Source organism: Narcine bancroftii, chromosome 8 (genome assembly GCF_036971445.1).
Source record: "Narcine bancroftii isolate sNarBan1 chromosome 8, sNarBan1.hap1, whole genome shotgun sequence".
Lineage (NCBI taxonomy): Eukaryota > Metazoa > Chordata > Chondrichthyes > Torpediniformes > Narcinidae > Narcine > Narcine bancroftii.
Window position 1 is genome coordinate 99,603,324 of NC_091476.1, and position 27,807 is coordinate 99,631,130.

Sequence of the window (27,807 nt, forward strand, 5' to 3'; positions counted from 1 at the left end):
CAGGTTGGTTTGTCCTTCATGGTGTTGAGTTTCTTGAGTGCTGTTGAAGTGACATTCTCCTAAAGAAGAGAGCATTCCATTATTTTCCTCACATGTAAATAATGATAAGACTTTGGGGAGATGGAAGATGGCCTGAGGTTACCCAGCATGTTCTTCTAGTTATGTTGTACTCTCAGTGAATTGGCTACTACATTAATTTTGAAATGGTTTTATTTAATTGGTACATTACACCATGTTCTGCTTTGATGTAAATACACTCAGTTATTGCAATAGTTTACTGGAAATAATTAATTTGAGTCTTAATGGAGGAGATGTGTTCATTTTAGTCCCTAATGTCTGCTTTGAAATGAGTCAAAGCTACCAGGTGTGAAACCAAACAATGTGTGTGCTGAAATTCAAAGTGAAGTATTTTTTTTTTCTCTCAGTAGTATTCCTCAATAGTATATAGTAGCTGTCAAGATATCTGAAAAGAAACCATCAGATTGATACGTTAATCTAGAAAGCTTCTCTGTCTGTCTGGAACATGCTTGTACTACTATCTGGTATCAAATCCAGGTCACCAAGAAGGAGGGAACAGATCTTCATGTGATGTTCCAGTACCTCACCAATGCCTTCGGCTCAGTCCCTCATGACTTCCTCTAGACTGCTTCCAACTTCTTCAGGGTCCCACTGGCCCTCACAAGCCTCAATAAGGCCTACTTCCAGGATGTGCAGGTATGTTTGACAACAGCAGACAATAACAGAGTGTGGCAACAGTTGGAGGTGGGAATCATGGCCAATTGTATCATCTCCCCACTAGCCTTCACCATGGCCATAGAAGTGTTCATTAGCACATCTTGATGGGCAGTTGGAGGATAGCACGTAAGATCTGATTTGAGGCTGCCGTCTATAAGAGCATATATGGACAATCTCACAACATTGACCATGACCAAGGCTTGTACTGTACACCTGTTGAGGAAGCTTCAAGAGAACATCAAGCAGTTTTGGATGAAGATCAAGCCGAGCAAGTCCAGAAGTAAGGGAAAGTTGGTCGACCAACATTTCTACATGGGCGATGAGACGATTCCAACAGTCTTTGAGAAACCAGTGAAAAAGTTAGGTCAGTGGTATAACACATCACTCAAAGATACAGAACAGGTACATCAGCTCAGGAAGGATGTCATCAGTGCCCTTAAAAGCATCGACAGAACCATACTACCAAGTTGAAGCTCTGGTGTATGTAATTTTGGCTCTTTCTACACCTCATGTGGCCACTAACTCTGTATGAAGTTCCAATCTCTAACATGGAAAAGCTGGAGGGACTGATCAACTCGTACATAAGGAAATGGCTTGGTCTTCCCAGGTGCTTCAGCAGCACAGGGGTTTACAACAGAGGAGTCCCAGAGTTACCCACTTCCAGTCCTTCACAGGAATACAATTGGGCTAAAGTAAGACTGGAGATGATGTTAACAGACGCAAGTGATCTATTTGTAGCTCCAACTGTTGACATCCTGGATATTGGGAAGAAATGGATTCCATGAGATTCATGGGCTGAGTGCAGCAAGGGAGGAATGGTCTTGAGGCCAGTACACCAGCCTGGAACAAGGCTGCCCCATCTCAGAGACACAGGCTTGTGATGCAGGAGACATGTCGGCAGGAGGAGGCAGAAAAGCCCGTAAAGGCCATTAGTCAGGCAAAGCAAGGGAGGGTGTGGAGAAAAGGAAGATCTCCTGGAAAGAACTGTGGGAGATAGAGACATTCAGAGTGAGCTTCACCATCAGGGCTGCATATGATGTCTTGCTGTCTGCCATGAATCTCAGCCAGTATTATGGAAAGGACCCTGCATGCTCCCTCTGGCCAACTTCAGCATCTCTAAAAACACATTTTTATGGGCTGCGAGACCAGCCTCATTCAAGGCCGATACACCTGGCATCACAACCAGGTCCTACGGTGTCTTGAAGCAGGGCTGGAAAATTGGCAGACGAGTGTCAACGCTCTACCACCCCCTTCATCCCATTGACCGTTAACAGCATTTGTCTAGAAATTGTCAAGTCGAAATTGCCACATCAAAATCAGAGTCTGGGCTGTTAGGCAGGGCACGTGATTGAAAGATGGCAGCAGACTTGGGCCAGAGGCTCTGTTTCCCAAATTAAATCATAGAAATCAACCTCAGATTAGACCTTGTGCTGTGGTTGGCTTCACTCCATCTTATTTACATCATCAAGCTTACAGTGCCCAGGGAGGTTGCAGTGGAGGAGGCCTATGAGAGCAAGAAACTGAGGTACGCTCCTTATTATGAAGGTGGTGGAATAGGCGGCACAGACACATATGCTCCTGGAATCTTTCTCAGCAGCAATTATTACAGTGATCCCAAAAAAAATGACAGGAACCCATTGAACCCTGCCTCTTGTAGGCCCATTTCATTATTGTATTTAGATTATAAAGTTATAGCAAAACTGTTGTCCAATAGATTGGCTCAATATTTACCAAAGTTAACAAATTCAGATCAAGCTGAATTTGTACAAAAGAAACAATCAGTAAATAATATATGTAGATTACTCAATATAGTGCATCTAGCACAGTCAGGGGTGGTCCTGGATGCAGAGAAGGCCTTTGACGGACTGGAGTGGAACTTCTTATTCAAAGTACCGGAGATATTTGGATTGGGACAACCATTTATTAATCAGGTAAGGACGTTCTTTCATAAACCCCAAGCTAAAACTATTACAAATGGGAAAATATCTCCAGCATTCCCGCTGAGTAGGTTCAGGAGGAAGGGGTTCAAAGTAGGCCAGGAGGAGCATAAAATCAATTTATTTGCATATGATAGGTTAGTATATTTGACTACCTGGGGTTGAAAGTCATTGGCCAGGCTGAGGTCCACACTAGAGGATTGTGGCAAGATGAATCTGGATAAGAGTGAAATCATTGCCTTTGACAAAAGGAGAACTCCAGACAATATCAAAAAGGGAGTCAATTTAAATGGCCGCAGGAGGACATTAAATATTTGGGGATAGAAGTGGATAAGGATTTACGCAATTTACGTAAACTAAATTATCTCCCCTTGCTCTGGAAGATTGAGGAGGACCTTAGCAAATGGAGAACCCTGCCCATAACTTTGGAGGGCAGAGTTAATTGTTTTAAAATGAAGGTAATGCCAAGACTATCTATGTCAATCCTTGCATATTCCATTACCCCAAGGCTTCTTTAAGCTGCTCAAAGGATGTCTCAGAAAATTCTTGTGGAATGGTAATGAAGCTAGAATCTCCATGGAATAGTTGACGGCATTATAAATTGGGAGGTATGAAATTGCTGGATTTAAAAAAATATTATTGGGCAGCCCAGTTGAGGTTTATCGCCTCTCTCTTTGAGGGAGGTGGTGCCTTCTCCTGGGCACAAATTGGACTGCACACAGTAGGAGAAAAGATAGCAGGAGAGTTTATATATAAATGGGATACTAAATTGATATCAAAGAAAATGGATAACCCCATATTAAAACATCTAATTCAAACATGGAAAAAATAAATCAATGTATCGGAATAAAGGTGGGGATATCTCCTAAAGTGCCCTTGACCCAAAACAAATTAATACCCATGAATCTGGATAATAAGATCCTGGACACCTGGTGCCAGAAGGAGATGAGGTGTAACGAGGATTTTATGAGCAACGGCAGCTCATTCAAACAGCTAAGAAATGAATTTGATTTGTCTAATATAACTTTCTTCTGCTATCAGCGCTAATTTGGGACCATCTATGCCACCTGTGTATAGTGACATGGAGATTCTAATTTGAAAGGGGAATACATGTAAGTTTATCTTTATGATGCATCTCTTATGCCAACGTGAGGGCCCATAGCTGGGCTTACACAAGTTGAGGAAAAGGTAGGAGTCAGACTTGGACACAACAATCCACAAGCAGTGCTGGTCAGACTTGTGCTTGGGCAACATGACAGCAGTTATTAATGCCAGATACAGATTGATACAATACAATTTCCTGCATCAGCTATAGCTCACACCACAAAAACTCCATAAATCCAAATCAGAAATCTTGGAAATGTGCTTTAGGTGTGGTGTGGAGATTGAAACCTTTATCCATTCAACCTGGCTGTGTATGAAGGTGAAATCCTTCTGGGTGACATTCTGAAAACAATTACAAAGGTTGATTTTCCATAGGATCTGGAATTGTACCTTCTGGGAAACATTATGGACGTGAGTTTTAAACAAAATTCATTTTGTGAAGTTTGCCTTGTCAGTAGCCAGGAAGTGTATAGCGGTCATGTGGAAGTCTGACTCCCAACTAAATATTACACAATGGAATAAGGAAATGCATAGTTCTATTTCCTTGGAGAAAATCATGTAGAATTTAAGGAGGAAATATGGTGCATTTGTTAGGATGTGGCAACCTTATCTTCAACACATTGGTACGCAGTTATAATAATACGCTTTCTGAAAATAGGGAATTCAATAACCCATGCCATTTGTGAAATGTTTGAGTTTAATGAAGTGGGTTGTGGTGCAGATAACATGGTCTTGTATTTTGTTCATTATCTTTTTCCATTTTAGGTTTCTTTGTTTTTTTTCTTATGTTCCCTTAAAAGTTTGTGACTTTACCAATATTTGGTTCTTTGTATTTGTTTAATTTATATCATCTTTTTTTTTGTTGTATTAGGGTATGGGAGGGAGGGGAGGGGGTAGGGGAAAAAATAGGCTCTGTATGTTATTAACTAATGTTGAACAGATTGTGTTGTTTGTTTGAATTTGTATGAGTCTCTGAAACCCAAAATTAAAGTATTCAAAAAGAAACTGAGGTTTGCTGAGCTTGCATCTGATGTGCAGCAACGTGGCTGGAAGCCAACAGTCCGACTGGTTGAAGGAGGCTGCAGGGGATTTGTAGCCACATCGACATCAAGGCTACTCTGATAGTTGGGAGGGTGAGGAAAGATACACCGACAAGCAGACAAAGATCTCTCCAGAGCTGCTGAAAAGGGTAGTCAGTGGCTCTGGATGAAGAGAAAGGATTCCATCTGGACCCCAAATGAATGAATGGCATCTAGGGGGTGAATCCAGGCATTGGGTTTCACAGCTGAACCCTCCAGAGGTGATGTGGGTCTATCAGAGAAACACTGAGGGAGGACACCCACTTGATAACCCAGAAGATGCCACTACTCACTTGGCTACCCCGAAGAATCTAGACAGCAAGTCTCAGGAGTGCATAAGGGATATTAACATCTAGTCCTACATACTTGTTTTTATTTTTGTTACTGAAACCATGTGTGAGAAGAGAGCAAGGGAAGCTTTGTAACATTTGTATTTCACAACTGTTTTAACCATTCCTCCTTTCTCCAGTGCAGTTTGTGGACATATAAACCCAACTTGAAAATCTCTAGGTTTGGATGTGCACTCTAAGCAATTCTTGATTTTAACTATTGTCAATTAACTATGTAGAAGAAATAAATTTTAAAGTCCCTTTCAATCTTAGCTGCATAGACTTCAGCAATGAAGCACCTAATACCTTCTCTGCTTCTTCCAAAGCCCTTATTTTAAACCAGGTACTTATTTCTGTGTCTATTCCTGTTTGGTGGGAAAAGCAACTGAGAAAAAGTAGAACTGTAATGCCAGTTCTCTTATGTAGAAAGATTATATTAGAAAACCTCCTCAATATCAAGACAGCCAAACAATTGTTGCTTTGGGAGGAAAAGGGAATACCTCATATTTCAGCGTATAAGATGATCCTTGAAGCACTCAAAAAATGCCAAAAACAGGGTCGTCTTATAGGCCAGATACAAAAAATGTGACCTTTAAATTCTACTCGAATTACCACTCGATTGATTCCATAACCCACCCAGATCCCACCCTATAACAAATATCTAAGCTTGTATTAGAAAGAAATTTTGATTGTTAAAAGCACATCTAAAATCTTTCAAAATCTTCCGAAGCAAAGAATTCCAGAGTCTGTCTGTTATTTTTTTTTTGTTATATTACCAGATTTTTCCTGTTTGTGAAAGAGCTGGCACCAGCCTATTGTACCCTTTAAATCTCTACTGTGTTCTGGCTTTGACCTTCCCCACTTCAGTGCGTCTATTCTGATTTTATTTCTTGTGACTATGTAGCGATCCTGCCTCTGTTTGAGTATCACTCTGCAATGTGATTTTCCAACTCTGGCCAACGAATAATTCCTCTTCTCATCGAACATTGTTTCTTTGGTATTTTTTTAAAAACATATTAATTCTTTCTCCACTCTCTTCCCATCTTCTCAGTTATGTCGAATGTCCTTGTAGCAGCAGCACAGTTGATGGATTCCTTGGCCACTTCAATGACTTTTAACTTAAAACTTGCTTCATTTCATTGGAGGGTCCATGATAACATCCACCATCCGGACACCCCCAACCACTCAGTCATCACATTTTTTGGGGGTGGGGGGGTTATCTTATATACCCGATATATGATAAAACCATGAAATTCAGGCAGAAATTGGGGACACGTCTTATTTGAAAGTCGTCTTATATACCAAAATATATGGTAACTGTAATATTTTTGTGGAAGCTGAAATTGCCTTATTTTTTTCAACACTAGGTTATTACTGTGATGACAGCATCACTCCAAAGAAATGTACACCAGGTACCTATGGGGCTACCAAGAGATTAAAGCAAAAATCTGAGTGCTCTCCTTGTCCTTCAGGTATGTAGAAATGGGTCAATGGTATTTCTCCAACGTTACCTTGATCATAATGTGGCAAAAAATAATTTTTCATGTCCTGATGTTAATTTTACTATTTTAATTCACTGACGTAGCATTATTAATACACAATCTTTTCCAATTATTAAATGTACTTACTTTGGAAACTATTATGCTGGCCTTGTTTTGATCAATGTGTTCAATATTGTTTTTGGCATGCATGAATGATGTATAATATTTTCTGTGACCTTCTGCATGACAAGCAGACTCCTATAACTGTGATGACCCAAAATCTAAATTCTAAATCAAATATCGGCTTTGTGTAATTGGTTCATCTCTTTGAGTAAAGATATCATCAAATTGCTGCAAAAGAGATAATTTGAAATCTACGTCTTGCATCCAAAAAGGAAGGCATCTTCCTAATTGACAGCCAGGACAATAGGACATGAATATATATTAGAAGTGTGCAATTTGAAATTAAAACACTGAATTCAAAAGTCAATGTTGCCATATAAAAAATTGTGCTCTCCTTCAGTACATAGCACAGGCAATACACTAGACATTCAAGGTTCCTTCTTTATCATGTTCTTAATTACGCAACACTTACTTATGTTTGTTTGCCCACAAAAGCACACAGAGGCTCTACTAGCCCAGTACCCCAACCAAGACAAGGAAGAGAAGCAAAGGAGAGTTTTTCAATGGCATCGTATCCATGGATTCTGCCACCTCCTCTGATGCCGCTGACTCCTGCATTCCTGTACCTTCCATTGCCTCACAGCATCCTGTCCATTCCAGTAGTGAACCTGAGCTCCAATCAATCGTCATCCTTCTCAGCCCCTGGTTCTGTACCCCACCCCCCAAATCACTTCAATGTCAGTGCATGAGCCCCTTCTGGAACCTGCTTACCATCAAGACCCTCACAAATCCTGGCCTTAATACCTGGTTCCCACAAAGCCCTGCATTGGTCCACTGCTGAGGTGACTCACCCTGTAGTTGTTTCTGCTTCTCAGTGTGGGAGGTGGTGCCCTGTACCAGTCCACTGTTCTCCAGAAGCCAATGACCCTCATGGTCTTGGCTGCCAAACATGGGAGTCACCATCTTGGGCACAGACCTCCATTAGTTTCCAGATCTAAAAACAAATCACCTGCCCTGTTCTACAGAGAGTTTAAACCTGCAATTGGCCAATAACGACTGGGCAGTAGGACCCAACTGAGGATCGACAGATGATTTCTCCCCACTCGACCCAGGCCCACACAAGATTCAAGATTCAATTTATTGTCATATAATAAAAAGCAGTGCAATACAATATTACACAAAATTTGTTTTCATCTGCCTTAAGGCAGACATATTTGCCATTGGCAGAAATTGCCTGAAGCACCTCTTACAGTTAGAGAAAGAGAAGCAAAAAAGACTTGCCCCAGAGTCCCTGAATGTCTACGGATTCACCTCCAGTGCTCCCAGTCCCTGTAGCCACACAAAGTTCAGTCCAAACCATCAGTAGCCTGAGGCACAGATTTGAACCTCCAACACGATCAGGGACCCTTCAGTGACCTTGGCACCCTCTCGCATCCGAGGTCCAATACCTGGTCCCTCTTCAGCCAGTTTTGAGACATTCTTCAGCAGTGTGAATCCCTCGGCCACAGTTGCCAGCATCCTGCGTGGTTCCTTGTCTGAGTCACCAACAGCCCACCACTGATGCATTCTTCAGCTTAAGAGCCGCTCATTGGTGCACTCCTGTTGTCACTGTTCCATGGGTCATCTCCTCAGCTTCGCCTTCTCAAAAGGGGGATGGTCTCAGTGGTGCGCTGAGACAAGCAAGCACAAACTCAAAAGACTCTACAACAGGCTTTATTTCAGTAAAAGTCTGAACACCAGTTCATGCCTTGGTAGCCCCCGTGTGACTGGCTCAGGAGGGGCTAGCTCAGGTTTATATTCAGGTTGGATGATTGATGGGTGGCCAGGTGGAGTCAGCCCCTTAGGTGGTCTATTCAAGTTGGCTGATTGACAGCTAGCCAGGTGGAGTCAGCCCCTTAAATGGTCTTCCTGCAGGTACAGAGATCGCCCCCTGCAGTAGGTTGGTGGTCGTATTACCACAGTCTCCTCATTTTCTGGTGCCCTGCACCAGTCCTCTGCTCCCTTTGAGGCTGCAGTTGATCATCGGCACTGCCATCTTGGTCGCAGACCCTGCAGCTACAGTATTTTAAATAAAACCACTGCCAGGTCCATTTACAGGCCATTTAAATCCTGTACGGAACTGACTGCAGTCAGACTGGGTGGTTGGACCCCACGGGAGCACTGTGAGTCTGCTCCCAACTCTCCACAGGTCCACACCAGCACTCCCATTGCCAGCGACAGGGCTGCCATTACTGCAGCAGCTTTCAATTACTCACATTTGTTTTTTGTTTATTTAATATTGTGGTGATACACCACTAGCCGACTGCAGGGGGCAACCTGTGTACCTGCAGGAAGAGCACTGGAGGACAAGATAACACCTGGCCAGCTGACCTGAATGGACCAAGCCATACCCGGTCGGCTGCCATTCACCCTTCGGGATATAAGCTACACCCAACCCCTTGAGGTCAATCTCAAAGCCAGCACAGCTGCTCTCACAGCCAGCTCTGTGGAAGTTTGTGTGGAATAAAGCCTGTTGAACAGACTTTATGTTTTGTGTCCGTTTTTCTGCTCGATAGCGGATCACAAATATTTCACTGTGAACTACTACAATACTGTAACAATATATACAAACATTCATCATTAAAATATACAGTGACATTTTTTCCCCTTTCCCCCCCAACCCTCCTCACCCCTATAACATCAAGCAAAAGAAAAATAAATAAACAATAAAAGAATATAAAAGAAAAAGAAAAAAAGTTGTGTCATAAATTTGATATTTAAATGTTTTCATATTTGTCGGTTATCATTTTAAGAGGTGGAGGTCTGAAATTGGTGGTTTCTAGTGGACTCTATTTATGGTTTCCAAATTTGTTCAAATAAAGTACATTTGTCTTTTTGATTGTAGGTAATTTTTTTCTAATGGAATACTCTTGTTCATTTCTATGAACCATTGTTGTATTTTTAAGGTTGCTTCCATTTTCCAAGTTGTTATTATGCATTTTTTTGCTGCAGTGAGTGAAAACATAATAAATCTTTTTTTGAGTTTTGTTTAATTTTAGGCCTAATTCTTTGTTTTTTCTGTTGTTTAACAGGAAGATTTCTGGATCTTTTGGTATATTATTTTTTGTAATTTTATTTAATATTAAGTTTAAATCTTCCCAAAAATTGCATCTAATATTGTTTCAATTTCTTGTTTACAACAGCAACATCTGTTTGATATTGTTGGATTCCATTCATTTAACTTTTGTGGTGTCATGCATAATCTATGAAGCCAATTATATTGTATCATACGAATTGAGTATTTATTGTGTTACTCATGGTTCCTGTGCATAGTTTTACTCACATTGATGACAAGGTACATAATTTGCAGTTAATTTGTCAGCATTTCTGTGAATGGAAGATTAAGATTTGAATCTTGTGCAAATTATTAAGGGAAAAGCTGAAATATTCAACATAATCTTCTAACAACCCTGTTATTTTAATATGCTTTAGATTTTGCTGTGCTTATCTGAAAGAGGTATATAGTACACATACAATAGCATATATTCTATGAGCCAGTAACTCAATTAGATCTAATGCCACAAGTGATAGATATTCAGGGTAATTTACAACTATCAACTCATCAATTTCAATTGATTTCCTTGGAGAAAGCAGCAAAAGAGAATTGCCTGTGGAGGTGCACTGTACAGGATTTTTGTATTAAACTGTGCTTACCTAGCAAACTCAAAGTTGCTGCCAAGAGAGACTTGGATCACATGTTAACCGTTTCTGCTATGATTACAAGCATTATTGCATCGGCAAGTGCAGGTAACAGAAATGTGGCGATCCACTGAGAAGGTAGTAAGGTGTGTCAGCAACTACCAAAATGTATTAATGATTGAATTCATGTGGAGGTAACAATGGAGTTGGATTATTTCCATGGAAGAGCCACAATTAAAAATATTCTGAAAAAAGGTTTTCTTTTCTAAAGGACTTATTGTTAATAGTATTGACAATCCCCATCAAGAGGAAAGCGCATGCCAAATGTTGTCATATTTTGCAATAGTGTAATCCAGGTATTGGTTATTGTGTTTTATGCAGGTTATTATTGTCCTGAAGGTACAGCTGGATACCCTGGTACTTCCCTTCTCTGTCCAAAGGGGTATTATTGTGAGGAGGGGACATCATATGCTCACAGCCGTCCCTGTCCTCCTGGAACTTCCAGTCGCCAGTTGGGTCTTAAGTCCCAACAAAGCTGCAAGCGGTGCTCCGAGGGTCGAATCTGTATTGCAGGTAAAAATGATGAATTAAACTCCTCCCAAAGTGCACACCGCCTATCCCCTGGCAAGACTGGGTCTGGAGGCGATCAAGAGGCAGGTATGCATTTAACATTCATCTATTTCTTTGGGTTGTTTGAGATGCTATGATACAACCGTTTTCAATGACTAACTGTAACCCTTATTTTTTAATCAGTCTTGGATTTTCTTGTTATCTGGATATGCCTTTACTTCAGAGGAAATATTTATAGAGTTATGAATACAGTATATGATTATTGGCCTTGTGAATTCTGGATAAATCTTGATTCAGTCTAAATGAGCACTTCCAATATGTTCAACTCTGTAGGGTCTGTGGATGGTGGAAGGCTCTGCAGTCGAGGAAAGTACTGTCCATCTGGAACAACGGCTGAGTTAGACTGTCCACTGGGAATGCTGACTCCACAGCCAGGAGCCTCCAGTAAGGTCATCCTTAATCTTTACCATCAACATCTCATTGAACAGCACACAAACCTATCAACAATTTGAAGATTTCCCAAAGAATATAATGGGCAAATGCTGCCCAGAGTCAATATCTTCCAAAACACATCAAAATAGGATATGGATCAGATGCCTATTAAGCAGATGCATGATTTACCATCCTCTTTTTGTTGATATCATAGCCACCATAATTTGCTGCCTGCTCTGTCCTAAAATTATAAAGAAAATCCACTTTCAGGCTCAAAGCCATCTATGGACACTCTTACACATCAGAACTATTTAATATATGGACAGTGCAAGACTTGTATTCATTATCTAACTTTATCTTTCTCCCAGGAATTCACATGTGCATCAAATGTCCACCTGGCTATTATTGTCCATCAGGAGGCAGTGACCAAATTCCCTGCCCAAGAGGGACATATAACCCAAGGCCTGGCCAGGCTGACGCCACTGACTGTGTGCCATGTACCATAGGATATGCCTGCACTCAAGCAGCTTTGATCAGACCAGATGTTCAGTGTTTTGTTGGGTGAGTATGATGTATTTTTAAACTGGATTGTAAACATAAGCACTGCCATTTCAATATTATAATCTGGAAAAAAGTGAAATGAATCATTTAAATTTAAAATTATGATTGAAAAATAAGAATATTACCAAAATGATCATTTCCCATGGTTGCTAATGTTGTCCTAATGGTCTGCTAAACATTACATTTGTGGCTTTGATGAGAAGAAACAGACTTACAAATTGCTTTAAAATTCCTCTGTTAATTCTATGCTACTCAGAAAAGACCAGGGGGATGTACTTGATTATTTCACTGTTTTAATGAGTAGCACAAGCGCAATATGCCAAACTGTGCTTTAATGAATGACCGGAGAGAGTTAATCCTGCAGACAGCCTGGCAGCAGTCATTATTTCTGCCGCAGTTTGCTATGCCACATATATTTGAACAACAGTGCAAAGCCAGGAGCTGGTTCTTGGTCATCCAGAGCTGTCCAATAACCACATGGACCTTGATCCTGGTGCACAATCTACACAAGGACAAATTCATATAATGTGTTTAAAATAATAATGATAATGAGTTTATTGTAATATAATGTACGTAAGCTCCTGTAACCGAGCAAGATTTAAAATTCAATTTATTGTCATGTAATAAAACAGTGTCATATTATATGACATTACTTTTGCCTGCTGTAAAGCAGACAGATTCGCCATCAACAGAAATTGCCCAAAGCTCCTCTTGCAGTCAGAGAAAGAGAAGCAAAAGAGAGTTCACCCCCACCCCCAGAGTCACCTTGTGTCCATAGATTCTCCTCCAGCAATTCCACAGAATCCAGTCCAAACCATTGGCAACCCAAGCTCCAGATCTGAGCCTCCAACATGGTCAGGAACACTTCAGCGCCTTTGGCACCCCCTTGCATCCCGATTCTGATACAAGGTACTCCTTCAGCCAGTTTCCAGCCAGTCTCCAGCATTCCGCAGCCCCGCGCGAGTCCCCCAACAGCAGTCTCCAGCAGCCCACAGCCTCCATAGTTCCTCGCCTCATGTCACCAGCAGCCCGCCACATGCGTGGGTCTTTCAGCCCCCTTATTGGTCCGTCGCCATGGCCATTCTCCTATGGGTCATCTCCTCTGCTTCTCCTTCCCTGCCGCCAGTCCTCCACTTCCCTGGAGTCTTCAACCCTTCATGGCTGCTACCGATCATAGGCGCTGCCATCTTGGATCACGAGACTTTAAGTAAAACTATTGTCGGCTACTTTAATGGGCCGTTCAAAGCCAATGCAGAGGTGACGGCAGTTGACTGGGCATTTGGACCCTGTAGGAACCCTGTATCTCTGCTCCTCATTCTCCATGGTTCCATCCCAGCGGCAGTGCTGTAGTTATAGCAGGTCCGGCAACTACCATTTTCCAAATGCAGATACTTAATAAAGAAAATAAATAAAAAATAATGCAGGTACATCATAGAGAAAATCTATAATAGTAAACTAATTGAATTAAATTGAAAGGTATAATCAATACATAGATAATAAATATTGATAGTAATCCTTGTGCCAAAAATACTACTTGCAATAATTCAGGTGATCCATAATTAGAGCACCAAGAGGATGTTCAAGAGTCTGATAGCTATTGGAAAGAAACTGTTATTGCTATTTGCTATTTGCTGCCTTCTTGATGTGCCTGTGATGGTCCTGGCTATGCTTGCTATCTTTGGCAACCTTATTCATTTCTGAGCACTTGCAATGCCTAACCAGGCTGTGATGCATCCAGGCAGTATACTTTCCAAAGTACATCTGTAGAAGTTTAATGGAGTATCTGACAACATGCTAAATCTCATCAGACTCCTTGAAAAGCAAAGATGTTGGCATGCCTTCTCCACAGTTGATCAAAGTGCTGTTTCTGTGAGAGGTCTTCTAAGTTATGGACTCTCAGGAACTTTTAGTTTCTGGCTCTCTCCACCTCCTTCCCATCCAAAGCAGTCTGCTATGTGGCCCCCTTGGCCTTGGTCCTAAAATCAGCCTTGGTCTTGTTGACATCAAGAGCAAGATTGTTGCCCCATCCGGATTCTCAATCTCCATCCTAAATACCGACTCATTTCCTGTTATTTGGCCAACAACAATGGTGTCAGCAGCAAATATGTAGATTGAGTTGGAGATCTTACTTGACTCTGCAATCATTGTGAACAAGGAACAGAGTAGGGAACTAAGCACATATCCTTGAGGTACCCCTATGTTTATGACCAGCATGGAGGATGTGATGTTCTCCACCTGAATCTCGTTGGAAAAGATCTGTAAAAGGTTCTACAGAACAGATCTTAAGATTTGTGATTGTCATTCGTTACACAATCTTTCCTTTTTAAGACCTTATTCCCTCTCGCCAGTTACATCTATTTATATTTGAGGACACAAAACGGATTGCATCCATCACTAGGTTTCACTAGTGATATTAACCTCTAAAGCCCTCTCTTCTCCTGCTGTTACATTTATTTTCTGCAGATCTGCTGGTCTTTAACAAGTACATAGCATCTCTCCTATTTCCCTCCTCTCTCCCAGAAAGCCATGGTCAAATGTTAACTCATGACCGTTGTTTCCTCTAAGCTGTGCAATTTCAAGTTTACATTTGCACAAGAATTCAGTGCACGTGCGATTGGCAATGAGTCCACAGAAAGTTAGTTACCTAAAATAATGTTTACAAAGAATGCGTAAGTTCCAAAGATAGGAGAGAAAAAAAATAACTCGGTGACTTAAATGCATATGTTATTCTGTGCAGTTTTATGTCAAATATTTTGTGACCTCCATAAACTGTTATGCATCTGGCTAATTTATCAACTAGCTTTGTAACTGAATGAGTTTTGATTTAACCATTTCCAGCAATTTTAATAATAATACTGTAATCTGTAAATTGATGAGTGTTAATGTTATTAATTTGTTTTGATATTGCTTCACATAAAAATAAGAAATACTTATTAATGTTTTATTGAATGGAACAACAAACTGAACAAAGTAGTTCAAAGTATAGAATAAAATCTTAACTAAAGAGAATGCAATTATACTGGTATTACATTAAAACATGCCAATACAGTTTTATTAACCATGAGAGAATAGGCTGTGCCAAAACTATCTTGAAACAATTAAAGTTCACACTTGCATAAGCATTCAGAGCACACCTACTTTGGTCACAGGGAGAAAAAAATTGCACAACGTAAGATTTTTTGTCCACACTGACTACTAAAAATGAGACGGAACAATGTTCATGAACATTGAATTCGACCACAGTCATCTCCAGAATTACAATGTTCATAGCTTCAAGAAAAGTGGGCTGATGTCAGCATTTTAAATTAAACTTAACTGCTGTGAGCCACTCATGAACGTTAACACCATTACTTGTGTTGAACAGATTTGGAAATCGTCACCATCAGCAGGCATGAATGTGGCACGGTGCCTGAGGTTAATAAGCATGAGTTAATACTGCAGCACCTGCACCTATTTTCAAGTGCTCTCCAATTTAAAGGTCATTTCTCCATCCCTCCACAATATTTAATGGAACATATCTTACTTTCATAATATTCTCGACCACAGCTGTGCCTGCAGCCATTAGTAAGGCTTAGAATTCGCAACTGTATAAAAAAAACCCTCTTCTGCAGAGTGATCGTGCTGTCTGACTGCGCCTGAAGATAAATTAGATGGAAATTGGTCTGGATTTTAAGGTTGCTAAGACCTCCCTTGTCATTATTAGCTTTAATCCAGGATGGTAATCAATTCCAGTATTTTTTTTGTTGAATCTGACAAAACCACAAGCATTTCCTCTATTTATTAACTTGTAACAAAAATATTCACCCGACTATAGCAATGTCATCTATTTGGACACTTACTCCATATTTCCAGAGGAATTAATGTCTGAGTGTTCTTTACTTCATTGGTTCTGAACAATCTTGCAACATAGATCAATCAGCAGAATAATCTTGAATGAATTAATGGTCCTTGGGGACTGTTGTGGTCTTCATTCCTGCATCCAAACCCAAATTTTGTGCTGAGAAACAATTTTTAAAGCCTCTTGCACATGTGCAAACCCATTATACCATCAAAGCTCAACCAATTTGCAGATAAATCACAGCCACCAGACCTTCAGCCTGACCACTGATTCCTTTCCCAAGATCAGGGAAACCCATTTCTTTATTTATCAGTAACACAAGTACTCGCAGTACTGCTAGGCCGCTGATACAGAAGCCTACCCTAAGAATTTCTTAAAGCCTGTGAAATACAGAAACATATACAGAAGTCAAAAGGGGGGAAATGTGCAAATAATGGTAACTATACCTAAATGTGTTAACTTATTACATGCAATGGCAGCTATGTTTGATGGAACATTATTATGGAAATGATGCTTTCAGTTTCACTTAAAGTATTTTCTTAAAACAGCTTTGTGTGCCCAGTTGGTTCCTCCAATCCCCAGGATCCTGACAATGCTTGTCCACCGGGAACCTTTAGTCAATTCCGAAACCTCACAGACAAATCCCACTGTGAAATCTGCCCAGAGAGATGGGCCTGTCTAAGAGGTGAGTAGATACCATATGATGAGCTAACTAATTCAGAGCAGTGTTTCTGAAAGCTTTTAACATCTCTCACTAAATTTTCTCTAGTAGCCTGAGTAAATGTTGACTAGATGGGAAAAGTGTTGTAGGTCTGAGCACACAGGAAGAAGTACTGAAGTGTTTATCAAGAATGAATAACCTTAAGACATAGGAGTCTTCCCTGCCACTTACTCATGAGCTGATCTATTTATCCACTCAGATGCCTTCTTGAGGTCCACTGCTCAGCCTTCCCTCCATAACCTTTGATATCCTGGCTAATCAAGAACCTATCAATCTCGCCTTAAATACACCCAATTACTTTGTGTTTGTTATTGCCTATGGCAACAAGTTACACAGTTTTACCATCCTCTAGCTCAAATAGTCCTTCTAAATATGTGTCCTACAGTTGTTAAATTGTGCCTAACCAGATCCCAAATGCAGCAATGTTAGGGTCACAAGATGTTGGTGAGGGATAAATAATGGCCAAGGCAAAAATGGTGCATTGGGACCTTTAAGTCCATCACATAGGTCCAATAGGGCCTTGATTTTAATGTTTTTTTTCCACAAACTCTGAAACAGAGGTCTTTCTTCGGTACGGCACTGGATTGTCAGCCTAGATCAAACATGAAGCCACAGTGTTTCAACTCAAAAGTAACTGTGTGACCCATTGAGCTGCAATGGCTTCCGAGAAGTACAAATGATCATTTTTTCAGTTGCCATGGAATGTTGGAAATTGTCTAATAATTGCTGAACAGTTCCCCACCTCATAGTGTTCTTTTGTTTTATTTGTGTTTAATTCATGCTATTTCTTTCTCAGGCACTGGTGGAAGGTACAGGCCTTTGCTGCCATGCTCATCGGGTCATTATTGTCCTGCTGGTACAAAGTATCCCACCGAGCACAAGTGTCTAGCAGGTTCCTGGAGTAATCGAACTAATCTTGCATCTGCGGAGGAGTGCTTCCCCTGCCCCAGAGGATGGTATTGTTTGGCGGGAGCCAGTATCCCCACAGGAAGATGCAAGCCTGGATATTACTGTCCGCTTGGTAAATGTCCAGATTACAGAATGTTTGTACTGCTGTCATTGAATGAGTTCACAGAGAGAGACAATGAATGTCCAGCCTCCTGGAGGCCTTTAGTAATTACTGACCAATGATTGCACATATTGTTGAAAGTTAAAAGCAACAGCATTGACCTCAACCTTGCATAAGTGTCCAGAATGCTTGAGATTCCCTTCCCTTTAGTTATATTAATATTCTTTGAAATCTATCTGCAGAGTCCAATTACTGAGAGTTTGTATATATTTTCTGGGTTTTGTTTTTAATTAGTTGCTTTAGTTTCCATTATTCTTTGAAGATCTGTGGCTATTTGTATCCATTGGCAATATTGAATTAATGTGATTTTTGCATGTTCTTTGATGTAACTTCATTAAGGATGAGTATCAATAACCTCTTCTATTTAAGGTCATCAACTCCACTGGTGGCAGAGTCTGTTGCTACAATGCATCAGAATTCAAACCGCATTGTACTCTCAGTTCTTTAAGTAACATATAGTCATAGACGCTGCATTTTGACCCAATCAATCACCAGAGAAGTTATAAATGGACTATTGGAAAATGTCCTTTCCCCTTTGCTTCCCCTAAACCCCCTCCCATTGTAGAAGAGAAATGACTATATGAATGATTGGCAGAATTTAATACTGGCATGCATGAGATGCATTTGATACAATTAGGGAGTGGGACATTGGATGATTAAGTCAGAAAGAATTTGGTCTAAATACTGTAGCCTGGAATTTGCAGATAATATTGGAAGACTAGCACACACCATCTTCACTAACCCAAAGAGCTTTCACTGGCCTTTGAGTACATTTTTCCCAACATCTGGTGTCTGATTCATGGAAGCAGCTTCCATCTCTGTGAAAAGACTGATCAACAGCAATGATATTCATCCTCACTGAGATGTGGAGAGATAAAATTAGACATTATAATTAATAGGACATATTAAAAGCAACCTAAAAAGAAAAATGTGATTAAGTAAGAAATAAAAGAGAAAGATGGAAAAGTATGAAAGTGTAAATCTCCAAGATCAATTAAATTTTTGGAAGGATGGTTTTCCCCATTTGTGAAATCAAATTGATTTATTCATTCATAAAAATAATGTGTTCTGTTAGACTCATCACTTTTCTCAATGCAAATTTCAAGCTTATGTTTAAATCTTAAGTAAAACAAGCACTGCCATATAATGCAGAGTTATGCTGACAAGCTGCAAATTTTATTGCATTTTAGGAAGGCAAAAGAATTTCATCTATAAAAGCACAAACTGTTTGCACAAATTCAGATTGTGAAGATATCACCTGCACCTGTGGTTCCCAACCAGTGGGCCACAGGCCACTGCTGGACTACAGCAAGTTTCCACGTGAGCCACAGAGACTTCCCAACCCATTGAGTTCAGGGAAGGTCTGATGTCATGTCTCTGTCCTCCCAGGTAACCTTGGGTGGAATGGTGAGCAATCTGCCACTGAGGTCAGTGAGGTCATCCGGCCATCTCAATATAAGAGATGTGGAGAGATAAAATTAGACTACCAGACTTCCACACAAGGCAGATTCAGAATGATTCAGAAGTGTGTGTTTTCTGTCTTCTTACTGCTTGTTCTTCATTTCAATCAGGACTCAAGAGGTTCCTGTTTATAAGGTAGATTAGATAAAGATGTGTTTCTTACAGAGCTGCCTTTGACTTGAAAATATTGCTTAGTCATTACCACTAATGGACCATGGCATGTTAGGCTGGAAGCCAGGTGGACCTTAGACCGATAAAAGTTGTCAACCACTGGCCTAGACCAAAGGGGAAGGTTTTGTTGCGTGTTTGATTATATGTGAATGTGGTAAATATGTTTGGATGTACTAGGACACATCTCTTGCTGATTGTGCCTGAGGCTTCTCCCACTGACCCCTGAATAAAGGCAACTGTGCCACAGCCCCTTCCTGAGTCGAGGACAGTCGACCAGCATGGACAGACATCCATTCTGCTATGAATAAAAGCCTTCTAGTCTTTTTGAAGTTATCAATGGTGCATCAATTTTATTCACAACAATTTTTTTTGATAATGGAGCAGATCCAGAAGCCAGCAAAGCTGGACCTCGACCCTCAATTGCCCTGATGCATCCAACAGCATTAAACTCTGGCTAAATTACTGCAGGTCTCCCCTACTATCATTCGATGAAAGGCTGACAGGCTGCAAGTCCTGTATTCCCGGGTTGGACCCCTGGTATATACGTGATGATCAGGGACACCGTGTTGTACCTAATGATGATGGACACACTGAAAAGCTATTACCGGAGGAAGGTAAATGATGTCTACACTAGGCTCCCCGGCTACCTGAAAACAACAACCTGTGGAATTGAGGGCTGAGTATCTTCAGGCCTTAAGAGCTCTCGGACGGGCCTATGACTGCAAGGCCACTGCAAACACGGAGGACTTAATCCAGCTATATCCAGCAGAAGCTGTTGGAGCCAGTGAGCTCAATTAGCAGAAGGTGATCAAGCTAGCGGACTTGCAAAAAGTGGCCCTCCAAAACATGGATGCGTACTTAGCCAACCACGCGACTGCCTCATAGTTACTATCATGGGAAGAGGCAGGACCACAACCCTGTGGAACACCACCACTACCCACCAGCAACTCAACCACGGCTGCAGAATTGCACGAGCACCTGAGGTGCTACTTCTGAGGCCTGCCCAAACAACCGAGGAAATGTTGCCCAGTGAAAGACACAGTTTGCTCTAGCTTTGAGGAGAAAGGGCCTCACGCAAAGGTGTGTAAATCTGAGTCACACTCTAAACCCAGCAGCGCTGTGTGAGGGCTTCCATCTTGGATGTCACCATCTTCTCAACCCAGCAGCACTGCATGGGGGCTGCCAACTAGGAACTGAATGCCCGAACACTCCTCTGTATCTATGGAGCCTGCCAGTGACTCAGAACTGGCCTCCATCATACTAGATCAAGGGAGCCCTCACCAACTGGCCAGATCAATAATCGGGGTAAACGGTCACGTGATGAGCTACCTGTTTGACAGTGGGAGCAGAGAGAGCTTCATCCACCCTAACATGATACAGCACTACTCCACGTGGTAAGGCCAGTAAACCATAAAGTCTCTTTGGCCTTGAAGTCCTAAATGGCAGATGTCTGCGGCTACTGCCTAATGACTCTGATGGTATGGGGCTACAAAGACTTTAAACGCCTCGTGATCCCACAGCTTTGCGGTGCCATGCTACTGGTGCTGGACTTTCAATACCACCTTAAAGAGTGACACGATAGAGTATGATTGGCCCCATTTTCCCCCCCTCACAGTCTGTAACTAGGTGTTTTTAAACCACCTACTAAGCTTCACCCAAGCAAACACGCAGATTGTCCACCGCGCACGGCCTGCAGCCTTTTAACCCTCAAGATCACTCCTCCACCACTGTTCGCTAACCCCACCGCCAACTCTAAACCCCTTGCCACCAAAAGTAGGTGATACAGTGCCGGGATCAGGGCCGTTATTAGGTCAGAGATACAGTGGATCTTTGAAGCCAGCACCAGCCCCTGAAGAGCCCAAGTGATGGTGGTAAAGAATGGTAATTGACTACAGTCAGATCATTAATAGATATACGCAGTTGGATGTATACCCTTTCCCCCGAAAATCCGATATGGTAAATCAAATCGCACAATATTGGGTATTTTCCACTGTTGACTTAAAGTCAGCAAACCCCCAGCTCCCTATCTGCCCGGAGGTCCGCCAATACACTGCCTTTGAGGCAGATGCCATCTCTACAATTTCCTGAGGGTTCCCTTTAGTGTCACCACAGGGTCTTAGTTTTCCAGCGGGAGATGGAAGATGGTAGACCAGTATGAGGTGCGGGCCACATTTCCATATCAGGACAATGTCAACATTTGTGGACATGACCTGCAGAAACATGACGCCAATCTCCAAACATTTCTCCAGACTGCCAAACTCCTTAATCTTATACACAATAAGGATAAGTGTGTGTTTTGCTCAACTCTCCTCGCCATCCTTAACTACATCGTAGACAACGGAGTCATTGGGCTCCCAACTGCATGAGCCCTCTTTTGGAACTCCCTTTCTCACTGCCTCAAGGCTTTGGAAAGGTGCCTGGGCTGCTTCTCCTACTATGCCCAGTTGATCCCCAATTATGCCGACATGGCCTGCCCACTTGTTAAATCCACCTCCTTTTCCTTGTCGTCAGGGGCCTGTGCAGCCTTGAGCCGAATTAAGGTGGTCAATGCCCAGGCCGCAATGCATGGGGAGGATGAATCCACCCCATTCCAGGTGAAGAGCCATGCATTTGACTTTGCCCTGGCTGCCACCCTTATCCAGGCAGGCAGACCTGTAGCCTTTTGGTCCCTGCACCCTCCACGACCACAAAATTCAACACTCCTCTGTCAAGAAGGAGGCCTAATTCATTGTTGAGGCGGTACAGAACTGGAGACACTACCTCACTGGCAAACAATTTACCTTGCTGACCGACCAACATGAAGTTGCTTTCATATTCAACAATCAGCTGAGAGGTAAAAATCAAAAATGACAAAAATGAGAATCGAAAATTGCACCTACAATTATCATATCTTGTACAGGCCCGGGAAACTCATTGATCCTCCAAATGCCCTATCCCAAGGAACGTGTGCCAACACACAAACAGAGCAGTTACAAGCCCTCCACAACAACCTCTGCCACCCAGGAATCACCAGATTATTCTACTTTATCAAAGCCTGCAACTTACCTTACTCCATTGAAGAGATCAGGACTGTGACCAGAAATGGCCTGGTCTGTGCGGAGTGCAAACCACACTTCTATCGACCCTAAAGAGCACATCTGATAAAGGCTACCTGCCCCTTTGAATGCCTGAGCATTGATTTCAATAGGCCCTCCCTTCCTTTGACCACAACGTGTACTTCCTCAACATCATTGATGAATACTCGCGTTTCCCGTTCGCCATCCCCCTACTGTCACAGTCATCAAGGCCCTGCGCAATCTCTTCACCCTGATCGGGTACCCCTGCTATATCCATAGCGACCAGGGTCCTCTTTTATGAGTGATAAGCTGCGTCAGTACCTGCTGCCAGAGGTATCACCATGAGCAGGACCACCAGCTACAACTCCCAAGGGAACTGGCAGGTGGAAAGGGAGAAAGCTACCATCTGGAAAACCATCCTTCTAGCCCTGAGGTCGAGAGGCCTTTCAACCTCCCACTGGCAGGATTTCCTCCCCAATGCACTCTAATCAATCAAATTGCTCCTATGTACTGCTACCAATACCACTCAGCACAAAAGGATGTTTTTCTTCCCCAGGAAGTCCACTTCAGGGATCATGCTGCTGTCCTAGCGGATGAACCCAGGGCCAGTCCTATGCGAGGAGCCATGTCTGACTCACTAGTTGAAAAGGTCCGTCTCCTCCACGCCAACCTCCAATACCCTGATGGGTGCAAGGACACAGTGTCCGTTCGGGACCTGGTGCCCTCAGGAGTCCCTGAGACCATTGCTAACCACCCCACGCCCTCTTCATGTACCACTATCCATGATGCATTAGGGTCATGGCCTGTTACCCCCTGCAGCAGTGGATGACATATCAGATCCGGCACCACACAACTATCAAGCCAACGCTGGTGGCAACATACAAGTGTCCAAGACCAACCAAAATTCAACACCTGCACTGCAGCCGGTACCACAGCAGTTGCAGCGGCAGACCAGACCACCCAAAAGACTCAGTTTGTAAGAACATTTCATTCACTTCACCCCGCTGGAGTCTTTCTAAAACAAGGGATGAATGAGGTAAATCATTCTATATATGTTTGGATGTTCTAGGACACACCTCTTGCTGACTGTGCCTGAGTCTCCTCCCACTGACCCCTGAATAAAGGCGACTGTGCCTCAACCCTCTCTTCAGTCCAGGACAGTCAACCAGCATGGACGGGCCTCCATTCTGTTGTGAATTAAAGCCCATCAGTTTCTCTCCACCTTCTAGTCTTTAGAGTTATTGATGGTGCATCAGTGTGTATCAATCACACATCAGCACCTCAACGTTGTCTTTATGGTAAGAGCTAGCTTCAACAAATATTTTGCTGTTCAGCCAAAAGTGAAATTACAACTAGATGCAAAAATAATCAAAATGAGTAACTGAAATATGTTGGACCATTTTTTACAAATGTTCATGTGCCGTAAAGAATCAGGCATCGTATGGATTGTAAATGTACTGCAAATTTAGTACACCACAACAATTCTGACATTACCCTGGGGAAAAGAGCAAATTATAAATGGAAGGCATTTGCTGACTTGTCTATATTGCTTGCTAGTCTATTTGAGAACTTTGGAAGCACTAAGGCTGAGAAGCATCTTTGTACAGGTCTGCTGGGATGAACTGATATAAGGGGTGTCCTCAATGAAATTTAGTTTCAACTAGTCCATCAATGAGAGTAAACAAGAAAATCTGCAGATTCCAGGGTCTAGTACAAAAGTGTTGAAGAAACAACAGTTCTGCGTGATGTGCATTTTTTGTGAGTGAAGTGCCTTCACGTTTTAGGCCCCTATGCTTCAGTCCCTCATTTAGGTGGTAAATTATCAGGAGAAAAAAATTAGGTGAAAGGGAATTGACCAAGAAAGAAATGGCCACGGGAAAGATAATATTTGGGCAATGGAAGATTCACGAGGTGTGGGACTGAGTTCTGATAGATACAGGGAAGCTGGGTGTGATTAGAAATGGGTGAGGATGGTGGAAGGAGAGAGGTTGAGATCAAGTGGTGGTGAGATTGAGGGATGATAAAATGATGGAGATGGCTGAAATGAGGGAGTGTATATAATTATTAGAACATAGAACATTACAGTAGAGCAGAGGTTCTTCAGCCCATGATGTTGTGCCAAAGGTTGCTGAATGGTTTGGTGAGGAGGAATGGGGGTTTGAAGGAAAACGCAAGGGGATGGAGAGAGGGTATGGTGGAATGGGTAGGTTTGGATTAATCAAGGAGACAAAAGTGACATGGTGTGGGGTGAGAGTGGGGGTGTTGATGGAGGGGTAAGAAGGGAATTGTAAAAATGTATGGAGGGGGCAGATTGGAAGAGGTGTTGAGGCAGGCAAAGGTGAGGTTCTGGTGGAGAGGTGGGGCCTTGGGGAGTTAGTGGAGCAGATTCTGGAAGTGGTGTGGGTAACCTAGTGTACTAGACATTGAGTTAACGATAAGAGAGTGAGAGTATGGATTGGGAGAGTGAAGGGATGGTGAAGTGTTGAATGGAAGATTGGTGGATGTGCTGTGAATATAAGGGGTTGGAAGAAAGAATGGAGTGAGAGGATATTTTTTTCTTATTAAAGTACCCTATAGGAGAAAACAAACTGGTTTTAACTTTGGGAAAGACAAACTTGGATTTCAACCAGGCAAGAGCATTGTTAGATTGAAATGGATACTGCTGTATTTTTTTTAGCTGGCAACTTTCTCAACCATTACAGAACAGACTCACTGAGAGGAAAGATTTCTGATTTTATACTTCACCAATTCTTAGTTCCCTGTCTTATCAGGGCTATGAGGAGTACTGCAGTATAGTGTGAGGGTGAGGAAAAAATTGGATTTTCCTTTGTCATCTTGAAGATGAATACAGTAGAAACCCCATTATCTGGAATTCAATCAACCAGAAACTCAAACAATTGGCAGAAAAAATTGAAGACATAATTAAATAAATAAAAATTCAAATAAATAAGACAGGGCGGATGGACCCCACAAGGGAGCACTGAGACTTCACTGGATAGGCGCAGTTTTTCCCACTGAACTAACAATGCCCATGATGCGCGCGCATCATTTTCACTGTCACTACTTGTGTGGAGGTGAGTCGGGTTGACAGCATGAAAAAGGTGCACTGAGGGCCTGACTGGAACATTTGAGTCAGAGCCAGTGGGATGGTGATAGGATATGAAGGGAAAAGGGATAGATGGCAGCAGTGTTGAGACTTCCTTATCCCTGCCTAGTAAGTATCTTTATCTTTATTAGTAAGACTTTATTTGTAAACTTGGGGGAGGGAGTTAATTATGACAACGGCATGGTTCGCGTGGCCGTTAGTGCAATGCTTTTACAGCACCAGGGACTAGGGATTGAACTTAAATTTTCTAAGTTAAGGAAATTACTTGATTAAAGTGAATTTTACATAATTAAAGATGACAATACTGATTTTTGTTTACTTATTTTACATTTTGCACTGTCTTAAATGTTGTATTCTTAATGCAGGTGTAGCAGTTAGGTATTTTAAGAGTGAGTCTCAGTCAACTGGAAAATTTATATATCCAACATCTGCAATCCCTGGAGGTGCCGGATAATGGGGATTTTACTGTACATGGATAAAAGAGGGAGTTGAGACTGTGCTCCAAGCTCCTCTCCTCTATACCAGTGGCCTTACAGCCAGTTCAGAATAGATTGAATTCCTAGCAACAGATCAGTGGTTGAAATAGAGATTTTTCTACTCATTGTTGGCTTATTTCCATGTTAGGAACATTACTAGAGAGCATACAGTGACCAAGGGGCTGTGACATGGCATAAAAATTCAAGAGAAGGGTGAGGATAAAGGAAGAGTGATATTTCTGACTGTATTCATTCTAAAGATGTTTTTGTTTGACAGGCACCCAGCTGAGCACCCAGTTCCCATGCCCTCCTGGTTCATACAGCATGAAATTAGGAAACAGCAGAGTTGAAGATTGCCTCGAATGTCCTGTGGGCTCATACTGTCCGAAAGCCACCTCCAAACCAAGAGGATGTCCAGAGTGAGTAACATTATATGACAGTGTCAACAAGATGCAACTTGTTGGAGATTATTCAGTTGAAATCTACTCATGAACTATTAAAGGTGTAATGTGTTTGTAGAAATGCAAATCCGTCATGGTGTAGTATGAAGTGCCTTTCAAACTGTAATCAGGAATTGATGGCACTTAATAAAGAGAGCAGTCCCTATTTGCTTTGGCTTTATCTAATGGTATTCTTGAGGTCTCCCATGGTGCCAGTAATACACTAAACTGAGGTTAACATTTTAAAGGGCTCGGCTTCAACAAACTTGACCTTAACACCATGAAATGTTTTTTTTAGCCATTTAAATGGCATGTTCCTATCAAATGCTAGAAGGTTAAAAGTCTTCATTTCAAGCCCTAAACAGCACAAGCTGGCTGTGTAATTTCAATGGAGGTAGAATATTTGGGAAATCTAATCCTCTCCCAGGAGGTGAGTCGATCATTTGAATATTATAAGGAGAAAATAAGCTTCAGTTTTGGTCTCTTTTTCAGCTGAATTACTGACCAACTAGAGTCCACTGGGTATTGGAAAAATCTAGAAACCTAAACTAAATAATGAGATCTGCATGAAGAATGAAGTGCTTTTCTCTTGTCGCCTTTGTCCCCAGAACAGCCTGAGATTTTCCTGCCTCTTTTCCAAGATGGCCCTGCTCCATTTAACTAGGATTGAGTCCTACTCCTGGATCATTGCTGACTTTTTCAACTATACACCACATTACACACCTCCACCTCGTAATCCCTCCGCCAGATGAAGGAAATCTGAGAGTGCTTCGACCTTGGCCTTTAAGACTCCTTACTTACCAGGTAGATGGTTGATCCTGCTAATTAGGTGGTTTTGAGTGGGAGGCCTGTTTAATAAAGAACATGCAAATATGTCATTAAAACTCCATGAGGTTCATTCCCATCCAAAACTCTTCCCTTACCTCTGAAATCCTATCCAAGAAAACAGAGGCCACTATATTTAATAGACATGAGTATTGCCACCACAAAGTTGTCCAACTCCTTGTGGGAATCGGAACTACTTTATATTGGAGTCTAAGCGCTTTTCTGCTTCGGGAGACGATGCAAGTGCTTTGTATGAATTTCTTACCCAGCAATGGTGGAAGTCTCGTGCCCAATTGAGATCCAATCGAGATTCACTGGTATGTTTCCAATAGGATAAAAATTGGGTCCAATTTTATTAGAGTAGAAGAGATTGACAACAATTAATATAGTTCACATTATTCATGCATATAGATTTATTGCACTCAGGCATCGAAGGGATTTAAGCATAAAAGTGTAGAAGTTATGACAAAAGGCAGAGGGAATTTATTTTTTCAGCATGGTTTCTGAGACGATGAAATGTATTATCATAATTCTTGAGTGAAGTTAGATTGTAACAGCACTTGAGTTTTGGCTTGATAGGTATTTGAAGGAAAAGATTAGGTAAGAAATGGAACA

General features: G+C 41.8%; 1 protein-coding gene across 1 annotated transcript; it reads left to right on the forward strand.

The window, feature by feature from the left end:
- Positions 1 to 11,842: 11,842 nt before the first annotated feature.
- LOC138741824 (uncharacterized) lies at positions 11,843 to 26,420 on the forward strand. The gene is made up of 4 exons (XM_069896087.1): positions 11,843 to 12,029; positions 16,416 to 16,552; positions 17,385 to 17,609; positions 26,205 to 26,420. The coding sequence occupies exons 1-4, from the start codon at positions 11,845 to 11,847 to the stop codon at positions 26,348 to 26,350; spliced, it is 693 nt and encodes a 230-aa protein (XP_069752188.1). The 5' UTR covers positions 11,843 to 11,844; the 3' UTR covers positions 26,351 to 26,420.
- Positions 26,421 to 27,807: the final 1,387 nt, after the last annotated feature.

What these genes read in the sequence shown, in the direction of transcription:
- LOC138741824 (XM_069896087.1), top strand. Translation starts at nt 11,845, where the DNA reads ATGTGCATCAAATGTCCACCTGGCTATTATTGTCCATCAGGAGGCAGT. An exon ending in GAGATGGGCCTGTCTAAGAG is followed by an intron (nt 16,553 to 17,384) that starts GTGAGTAGATAC and finishes TTTCTTTCTCAG; the next exon opens with GCACTGGTGGAAGGTACAGG. An exon ending in TGGATATTACTGTCCGCTTG is followed by an intron (nt 17,610 to 26,204) that starts GTAAATGTCCAG and finishes TTTGTTTGACAG; the next exon opens with GCACCCAGCTGAGCACCCAG.